We start from the raw sequence: 10,308 nt of genomic DNA on the forward strand, positions 1-10,308 counted from the left end.
TCTAAGTTTTCCTAAAACTTTCCAAAGTTCTCGGTTTAGTCCCAAATCGCCTTTAATGCATGTTTAGAGCCTCGGTAGCTCGTGTAAAGGGCATTATGCATGTGATTGAAGGTTTTTAATTTAAATGAAATTTTATGGCCTGGATTTATGAAAAGGTGTACGTTTAAGTCCGATAACGCCTCGAACCCTATTTCGGCATCGGATATGGGTAAGGGGTGTTACAAAAATAATCTTAGGCCGCACATGTCACTCATAGACCTCGACGTGGCACACATAGCTGAGTTCCCGGAGTACCATGTAATACTACCTTCTCACCAGCTGGCCGTAAATTTCGATCCTGAGGAGTTGTTTGTAGGCCAGAGATTTGAAAGTAAGGAAGAGTGCGTATTTTCTATTAAGTGGTATAGCATGAATATATTAGTGGACTACAAAGTAGCAATGTCTAAACCGACATTATATATTGGAGAGTGTTGGAAGTCGGCGAAAGGCTGCAATTGGCGGGTACGAGCTGCATTTATTCAAAATTAGCAGATATGGGAGATACGAAAATTTATTGGGTCTCACACATGCACATCAACACGTATGACAGAAGATCATCAAAAAATTTATTCCAAAACTATCTGTACATGTATCATGCCAATGGTGAAGGACATGCCGACCATTAAAGTTTCGGTACTAATTTCCAAAAAGTGGGCACAAATCTAGTATCGAGTATCATATCGAAAGGCGTGGATAGCTAAATAGATGGCAATGGAGCAATTGTATAGAGATTTTGATGTGTCATATAATAAGCTACATGGATGGATAGGCGCTATGTGGGAGTATGTACTGGGGACTGTTATTTAGTTACAGACATGTACGACCCAGATGACCAACTACAACCAGGAAAAAAAATTTTCCATTGGATGTTCTAGAAGTTTGATCCATGTGTGCATGCATTTCCCCACTGAAATTCGTTTGTGCAAGTAGATGGGACCTAGCTATATGAAAAATATACACAAATCCTACTTCTTGTAGTTGCTCAAGACAAGAACAAGAATGTGCTTCCGATAGCATTTGCCATCGTAGATAAGGAGAACATGGAATCGTGAGAATTCTTCCTTACCAACCTGCGGAGGTATGTTATTAGCAACGATAATATTTGCATCATCTCCGATAGAGAGAAAGGATTAATTACAGCCATTAGGCATTCCAATGTGCCATAAAGATCTATTTACCGCATCCAGCACATCGCGGCTGACTTCTATCGAGATTATAATAATGGAGACTGGCAGAGATAAGTTGTGAGAATGGGTAAAGGATAACCTTATCTTTTCAATATAAATTTTAATGTTTTAGAGCAATACTGTAACTTATCTTTTCTTAATACATATATAGCACACGAGCTAGAGCCACACATTTTTTGCCAAAGAATAACTTGACTTAAAAGTGACATAGAGGGTCAAACGAACACATCTTTCCTACAGTGGTTGGGTACCATTGAGCCATGACAATGGGTTCAAATTTTTTACGAGGCCTTTCGTTATGGTCAAATGACCACAAACTTGGTGGAGAGGATCAACGCTGTGTTGTTGAAAACACGACATCTTTCGATTTCATCTGTCTTCTCGGCTACATTTTACAAGTTGGCTACCTTGATTCCAAGAATAGGTCGGTAACAAGTCAACGAGATGGAGGCAGGACACGTGTTTGTCGAAGATGTCAGGGATGCAATGGTTACAAACCGTCAGATGGTGAGGTCAATAAATGTAAAAGTATATTCACGACGTCTTGAAACCTTTCGAGTTAAGGAGACCATTGGTCATCGACCCAGTATACCAACTAGGTCCTATGGAGTTGATCTCTGAAACAGACAGTGTGATTGCAGGAGGTTTCAAAAACTTCATTACCCATGTGTGCATGTCATGGCAACGTGTGCTAAAGTCTCGCTCAATGTTGAACAATTTGTCGATGATGTGTATACACTCGAGTGCACGTTGCATGTTTAGGAGAATTAGTTCTCCATCCTGCCTGACCTGTCTACGTGGGAGGTGCCTTCGACGACATTCAAGCTTATCTAGACAAAAGGTTATGTAAGAATCCGAAAGGTCATCCGCAATCATCCAGAATTCGTAATGAAATGGACATTAGGGAGAAATCTGATGGTAAGCGTTGTGGATTATGCAAATTAGCTGGTCATAATCGGAGTAAATGCCCACAGTAAAACTACCATGTTGGACAAGCGTCACGATCGGGTAGGAATTGAGCTTATATAGTCCAATGTACCTAATTTATATTACAAAGTTTGTTCCCATTTTTAATGTTGTAATGTATTTAATTTATATAACAAAATTTATATTACAAAGTTTGCTCCAATTTTTAATGTTGTAATGTATTTAATTTACATTACAAAATTTATTTTACAAAGTTTATTACAAGTTTAGTGTTTTAATATTGTAATGTTGCAATTAATCTAATTTATGATCACAAAGTTTGTTCCAAGTTTTAATGTTGCAATTAATCTAATTAAATAAATACAAAGATTGTCTTTTTCTTTATTTATATTTTTTTAGAATAAAAAAGTACAAATTTTGTAATATTTAAATTGTAAGAAACCCCTAAAATTGATGGTTTGATAGTGTGGTCCTAGGGGTATATTTTTGCGGGGGTCGACGTTTGTGTTGTGGGTGATCGCGGCGATCAACATCCTCTTCAGTCGCAGGTGGGGGTGTGTGAAACATGGAAGAAAAATCTTATAGCCCGAATGCCATCAATGAACTTGAGTTGGGGGGAGTGTCGTACTGCAATGGATGCGACCCACGAGGAGTTGAGTAATGCGGTGGATATGGGCTGGGAAGAGTGATGTACTACAATGGATACGATCTAAAGATATCAAACCCGGAATGATATCTGTGTCCTGATGAGCCTAGGAGATAGTTATTGACTTGTAACTCTGAATAATAAGAAGTACCAGCCGAATGTGTAAGCGATTGCTCAGGCTCGGGCTCTGGCTCTAGTTCGGCCTCTATATCGGGCACTAGCTCGTATGCCCCAGGTCAATACATGTGCAGGGGGACTATAGTCGACTGCCCACCACGTAAATATGATTTTCCCGTACCAGAGTACCATTGTATATACTCTAACGATGGTTGCTAATCAGAAGAAATATCCATTTGAGGTCACTCCACCATTCGATTATCCCACACTACAATATATTTCCGGTGTACAACCCCTCAATTTTTTCTATATTTTCCTTTCTTGTTGATCAAGTGAATCTTCCACAATTGCTTTGGTGGATCCGTGATATACTGGATGCAACCAAACTGCCAGAGTACTCGATCCCCGTTATATCACTCGACTGTTTAGAAATTGATAATTGGTGCGTTAATGCACCATATGTGAGAATGAATTAGGTAGACGAGGGTATAACAACCGCAATTTTTGGTCTTTGATACCGCATCCAGATAAACTGCACGATTAATAACATGGTTAAAATTTAACACGGTACGAGTAAGATATATAAAAGTAATTACATGTCACGAATATTGGAATAGTTTACCCCTTCCCCGGCATATTGTTCAATCATCATACGACATATTGGGACAGTGTACGACCTCCCGATACCCAAATAAACACTCCATCTACGAAAATAAATTACATGTTAGAATAGTATCGATAGAATAGTATCATTAGAAAAAAAAATATCAATTAATAACAAGTTAAATTTTATCACCTATTCACTAGTAGAAATACGTATGGTTGGTGCCTAACTGATGCCAAGAATGGCATCCGATAAAGAGCCCATGACTGTAGCAATAGAAGGCATCCGCCTATGTCTACTGCATTAGGCTTTATCGTCTGACAAAGCTCACGATACAACATAGCCAGAATTGCGGAACCCCAACTATACGAGCGAACATTCTGCAAATCAGCTAATAGGGGTAAATACATCAAATAAACCCTATTGTTGTTTGCACCTGACATTAGTATACCCCTTATAATATGCATAATGTACACTCGAGCTGCGCACATCACCTCATGCTCAGTGGCATTAATTGATAAATGTTCAAAATTGGCTTTCAGCCATGAAAATTTCCAACTCATAAAATTAGACTCAGCATTGGCGGACGAGACTCCTAGTAGGTTATAACAAAGGAAAGCCGACTCAGCTATCGTACTTATGCCCGTTACAGCACTCCTGTCGATTGGGAGCCCAAATTGCAATGCAACATTCTCTAGAGTGACAGTGCACTCCCCACACGACAAATGAAAAGTGTGGGTCTCCGGGCGCCAACACTCAACCAATGCAGATATTAAATCGTACTGCAAATCAAACGTCCGGATCAATGCCACTAACCGGAATCCAACTAACTCCAAGTATGACATCATTGTTCATCCGGGGAATATCCTAAACCATTCACCCGACCCCTTAATGTGCGGTACGGGCCCTGACAGTATTAAATTATAGAAAATAGTTATAATAACATAATTTATTTCCGTAAATTACGTAGATATTTTTTAAGGGAACCGTGATTAACAAATAACAATATATTACCATATTATTAACTGTGTTTGATATGTGACCATCGTTCTTAATCAATGAACCCATTGCGATACCTGCAATTTCAAAACAAATTTCGGTTATTAATTTCAAAGTTTGATGCATTTTAAATATTTATCAAAATACCTAAATTTTATATATTGCTTTTAATTACAAAATACCAAACATTTTTGTCCACATCATATTTTTGTTATACTACATTAACAAAATAAATATATCTTATAAATTTTAACTCAAAGTCCAACTCAATGGTCCCATTCACAAATTCCGTTGAAATGGTTTAATCTATTACCTACATAAAAAAAACATATTAAAATAATAAAATAACATGTCAATAAAAAAATATAACAAAAACATAACATACACGATACATAATAAATACGAATATTTTCATTATTATTTTAAAATGATAATAAGTAAAATTTATTGGTTTAAAATATAATAAATATAATAACATGCCAACTTAATTATTGTAAAAAATATAATTTTTTTGTATAGAACTTCAAAAGAAATTTCATTTATAATATTTATAAATAACATAAAATAAAATTTAAAAATATAAATTCTTATTCTCAATTATAAAATCTTAAAAATTAGAACATATAAACTAATTCCTAATTTGTCTCAGAAATTCTAAATTCCATATCAATAATCTCACATTTTAGCTACATAAAAATAAAAAAATAATATTAAAATAATCAAAATAACATGCCAAATAAATTTCATAAAAATAAATCTAATCAACCTAAAACACACATAACAAATAAATTACATAAAAATTGAAACATTCTTTGTACATAACATAAATAGGCTTTTTATTTCAATAAACATTAAAAATAAAATAAATTATGAATGAATGAAAATATAAAATAAATACAAACATATTTTAATAGTTCTTTTAACCAAATAATACCTTACAAAATAGAATTAAAAATAAATCCGAATTAAATCAACAATAATAACAACAAAAACAATTTAAATTAACATTAATCTATTAATTTATAACAAAAAAATTTCCTTTTCTTAAACAATAATCTTCCCTAAACAACAAAACAAACTCTCCTTCCCTTCTTCTATTTATTTATTTTTCTTCTCTTTCTCCTTCCCTCCCTCTATTCTCCTTCTCTTTTTTTCTTTCTTTTTCCCTTCTCTTCCCTTCCCGCCCTTTTCTTCTCCTTCTTCTTCTTCTCTTCTTTTCTTCTCCTTCTCTTTCTTCTCCTTTACTCACTAGCAAAAAATGAACCTTAGGGACTATTATAAGGTCCCCAAACATACAATAACAACAAATACCCTACATAAGCCATCCTATCACTTGCGCCTGCAACCCTGGTGCCGCCTTTGCCGTCTCCTCCATCATTGGGTGTAGCCTCTTCCCTTGGTGTGACTCAGTGTGTTGTCCCATCGCGACAGTGGGTCAATTTTTAAGTCCGGTTTTTACCATATACAACTCGTATTTTATCTTTGGTGCCACCTATCTACATACCTCCACCATTATTTTATTTATTTTTCTTTGCTGATTTGTATCAAAAAATCATGCACTCCTCCGCTCATTTAAATATACCATTTTGATACATAATTCTTACAACAACCCATTTAAATTTTTTTTTAATATTATTTGGTAAAAAACCCCTACTAACTAATCAGTACATTTTTTTTTATGGATAGTAGTAACTTTCTTGTCGTTTTTGATGAAAAGGGCCAAATAAAAATAATCCAAAAGATTGTTTGTTCTTTCAACTTCCACTCTTCTAAGAATAAAATAACTGCCACTCCCTCTCTCATTTTCCACTCCCTCGAATCAAACACCAAAGCCAGCCAGCCAGCCATCTCTTTCTCTGGACTTTCAGAGAATTTTTTTTTTTTAGTAAATGCTTTTAAAATCTCAAATTTATAAGCAAATGATATTTTCAGTTTCTGCTCTTCTCTGGAAAATTCTCTGAAACAATGAGAGGCTCTTCCATCAGTCCCAAAGAGCCCCGTCACCGCGTGTCTGCTTTCTCGTCGGTTCCTATCTCCTCCTTTCTCTTTTCTTCTTCCAAATTTCTTGTGGCTGCTTTCATTCATAATACAAACCTTTTAATTTTAGTTACTTCATCCAGCTTTTTAAGCACTGTTGTTTGTTTGACTTGAAAAACATGCACTCAGATCTGCTTGAATTTGGATGCGATTTTTTCCTTATTTTTTTCTTCTGTTGTTTGATTTACGCAATAGTTATTGTAGTTATAGATTGCATTAGTTACCTTGTAGCATTTATCTGAAGAAATTTCCTAGTATGGTAGTTGTTTATTTATGCGCTTTACTTTTGCTTTATAGTAGTTGAAAAAATATCAGATACGAAGTATTGAGCTAGGCCTAGGCAGCACTCTCTAACTTTAACTAAATTTTTCAGCTGTTTGCATTAATTCTGCTTGTTTTCGATCTTTTTTTTTCCCTTTTTGTTGGTATTACTATTATTTCTGTGAATTATATTTTATTGTTAATAAATCTTAGAACGGGAATAAATATTCTCCGCGAATATAACTGATATTTGCTAAATAAATGTAATAATGATGTTTTGACTTCTTTCTCTGATGAAAGCGTTGGATTCTTCATCACGTTTTAATTGATATTTGAATATGTGAAGTGTGCTAAGATTTGGATTAATTGAAGATTTGCATCCTGTTTTATAGAAATTTATGGGTTATGGAAAGATCCATGCAGTGAAAGTTAGAAACGAGATCTTAAAAATGGAATATTTAGTGAAATTGTGAAAGCTAGAGGCAGCAGCATGATTAGTGTGCTTGTATCAAGCAAATACTAGTTCTTTTAATTTATCTCAATATTTACATTAGATTTGCGATGGATTACATAATTCTGCTGTGAACTAAACAATAGTAGTCGAACCGCTTTCAGCGTGAAGGACCGTGGGCTTTTTCTAATTTTTTCTTTTTCTTATTTGCTTTATGCGCATGAACTGATGCAACTCATAATTGCTTTCTTACAGTGAAGACACAAGCAGAAGGGGGTTTCAAAGAAACAAGGTTTTTAAAGATGTTGAGAAGGACCTCAACGTTCCCATCCGATACAGGAACTGGAATTGCAAGATATCTACCTTGAAAGCTGTGCTGGTTATAATTCTATTGGGAACTCTCTTCACACTCCTGTGCTACCCTGCAGTTTATGTTTCAGATCGTCCATCCAATTCTGCATCCCGGTATATTCCACTTCTGCTTTATCTTTATGTTAATTGTTATATCATGCACTCTTGTACTTTATTATTTTATGCTTGAAAATAAATCATGTGTGTTTGAGCATTTGTATATATAAAGCATGTTTGTGGGCATATGCTTGTGTCTGCATCCCGCTAGCATTGGGTGGAAAGTTCAATATATCTACTTTTAAGTTGACCACCTTGAATTTCTAGTACGAAAGGTCAGGAACAGTGAGCTTTCTTGCATATATGTTTAAGATTACTCTTGTTACTCTTCTAAATTTCTATTATCTGAAGTAGAATTCTGTGCAGGTCTGGTTTTGTAGACAGATGGATAAGTGACAGTGCTGCCTATGATCCTCGCTACATATCACTGTTGGATGTAAATTGGGACCAAATCTCGACTATTATTGAGAAACTGACTGACAGGGATGAATATCAGGGAATTGGCCTGCTGAACTTCAATAATAGTGAAACTGATCAATGGAAGCAGCTGTTACCAGATGCCGAGCACGTTGTTCTGCAATTGGACCATGCGGCAGAAAATATAACTTGGGAGTCCCTGTACCCTGAATGGATAGATGAAGAAGAAGAATTTGAGGTTCCTAATTGTCCGTCTCTACCTAATCTTCAGGTTCCGGAAAAACCACGGATTGATCTTATTGCTGTCAAGCTTCCTTGTAACAAGCAAGGAAAGTGGTCAAGGGATGTTGCACGCTTACACTTTCAACTAGCAGCTGCAAGGCTTGCCTCATCTTCTAAGGGGATTCGCCCAGTGCATGTGCTTTTTGTGACTGACTGCTTTCCCATCCCAAATCTTTTTACTTGCAAGGACCTGGTTGCACGTCAGGGGAACGCTTGGCTTTATACACCCAACCTGCATAGGTTAAGGGAAAAGATTCAACTGCCTGTTGGGTCATGTGAGCTTTCGGCTCCTCTCCAGGCTAAAGGTTTGTGTCAAAGTATCTTTAATACATTTGTTGTAAAAATTTCTCTCCTCTCAGTAAAACTGAAGCTGACTGGTTGAAATTTCTTTACTCATTTAGAATCCTTTTTGCTAGGATAAGAAGCCTATTGAGGAAACTTGAATGCATAGCTATAACAATGTGACAATAATTTTGCTTTAGCCTGTGACAGTGACTGAGTTTGACAAATGATTCTGTGACATCCTAAATACTGACCTAAATGATCTTTATTGACCTCTACGATAATTTTTCTAAGCTAGGTGGTAATGTAGGGGTTCTAATTGTTGCCATATTTTTTCCCATTTAACCTTTTCAACTTTTTACTCTATTTCTTTTTTGTTGCTCATCTGGAAAATTTTCATCTTGGGATGATGAGTTGAAGTCCAGCACCTATTAATGGGTTCTTGGAGGCTTAAAGTAACTGTATTTTGTAGTTTTCGCATGTCCAAAAGTCTTTAAACTAACTGAATCAGTTTGAACAGAGTATTTTCATTCAGAGAGGGCAGGCCGTGAAGCCTACGCAACAATCCTACACTCTGCTCATGTTTATGTTTGCGGGGCAATTACTGCTGCCCAGAGTATCCGCATGTCAGGTTCAACTAGGGACCTTGTGATACTCGTTGATGACTCAATCGGTGATTATCATAGAGGTGGATTGGAGGCTGCTGGGTGGAAAATTTACACAATCCAAAGAATCAGGAATCCGAAAGCTGAACCGGAAGCATATAATGAATGGAATTATAGCAAGTTTCGTCTTTGGCAGTTGACTGATTACGACAAGATCATTTTCATTGATGCTGACCTTCTTATACTTAGGAATATTGATTTCTTATTTGAGATGCCTGAAATTTCAGCTATAGGGAATAACGCTACGCTTTTCAACTCTGGTGTGATGGTCATTGAGCCATCGAATTGTACATTCCAGCTTCTAATGGATCACATCAATGAAATTAAATCCTACAATGGTGGAGATCAGGGGTATCTTAATGAAATCTTCACCTGGTGGCATCGGATTCCGAAACACATGAACTTCTTGAAGCACTTCTGGGAAGGTGATGAGGAGGAGAAGAAACAAATGAAGACTCGACTCTTCGGAGCCGATCCTCCAATCCTTTATGTCATCCATTATCTAGGAAATAAACCATGGCTATGCTTCCGGGACTATGATTGCAACTGGAATGTGGACATTTTGCAGGAATTTGCCAGTGATGTTGCTCATAAAACATGGTGGAAGGTGCACGACGCCATGCCAGGAAATTTACAGAAGTACTGTTTACTTCGGTCCAAGCAGAAGGCGCAATTAGAGTGGGACCGGAGGCAAGCCGAGAAAGGGAACTACACAGATGGTCATTGGAAAATTAAGATAAAAGATAAGCGTTTAAAGAAATGCTTTGAAGAATTCTGTTTCTGGGAAAGTATGTTATGGCATTGGGGTGAAAAGAACTGGACAGATAATGCAACTTCTACCCCATCACTCCCTGCTACCAACAAGGCATCTCTCTCTTTATTATGAATTTTTTTTCCAAACATATTTTCTGGGCAGATCACGTAGTCAACAGTTCAATGAAAAATATACACTTTCGAGTTCCATTATGGTTATTTGAAGATATAAA

The 10,308-nt window shown here is 36.3% G+C and overlaps 1 protein-coding gene across 1 annotated transcript; it reads left to right on the forward strand.

Moving 5' to 3' along the window:
• Positions 1–6,256: 6,256 nt before the first annotated feature.
• Positions 6,257–10,308, forward strand: LOC108465081 (putative UDP-glucuronate:xylan alpha-glucuronosyltransferase 3). Its single transcript, XM_017765388.2, has 4 exons — positions 6,257–6,540; positions 7,524–7,733; positions 8,043–8,680; positions 9,178–10,308. The coding sequence occupies exons 1-4, from the start codon at positions 6,485–6,487 to the stop codon at positions 10,206–10,208; spliced, it is 1,935 nt and encodes a 644-aa protein (XP_017620877.2). The 5' UTR covers positions 6,257–6,484; the 3' UTR covers positions 10,209–10,308.

This window comes from Gossypium arboreum, chromosome 2 (genome assembly GCF_025698485.1).
Source record: "Gossypium arboreum isolate Shixiya-1 chromosome 2, ASM2569848v2, whole genome shotgun sequence".
Classification (NCBI taxonomy): Eukaryota; Viridiplantae; Streptophyta; class Magnoliopsida; order Malvales; family Malvaceae; genus Gossypium; species Gossypium arboreum.

Bases quoted from the DNA above. Each gene is read 5' to 3' on its own strand.
- LOC108465081 (XM_017765388.2), top strand. From the start codon at position 6,485: ATGAGAGGCTCTTCCATCAGTCCCAAAGAGCCCCGTCACCGCGTGTCT. The intron at 6,541-7,523 runs GTCGGTTCCTAT...GCTTTCTTACAG, and splicing joins CACCGCGTGTCTGCTTTCTC to TGAAGACACAAGCAGAAGGG. The intron at 8,681-9,177 runs GTTTGTGTCAAA...CAGTTTGAACAG, and splicing joins GGCTCCTCTCCAGGCTAAAG to AGTATTTTCATTCAGAGAGG.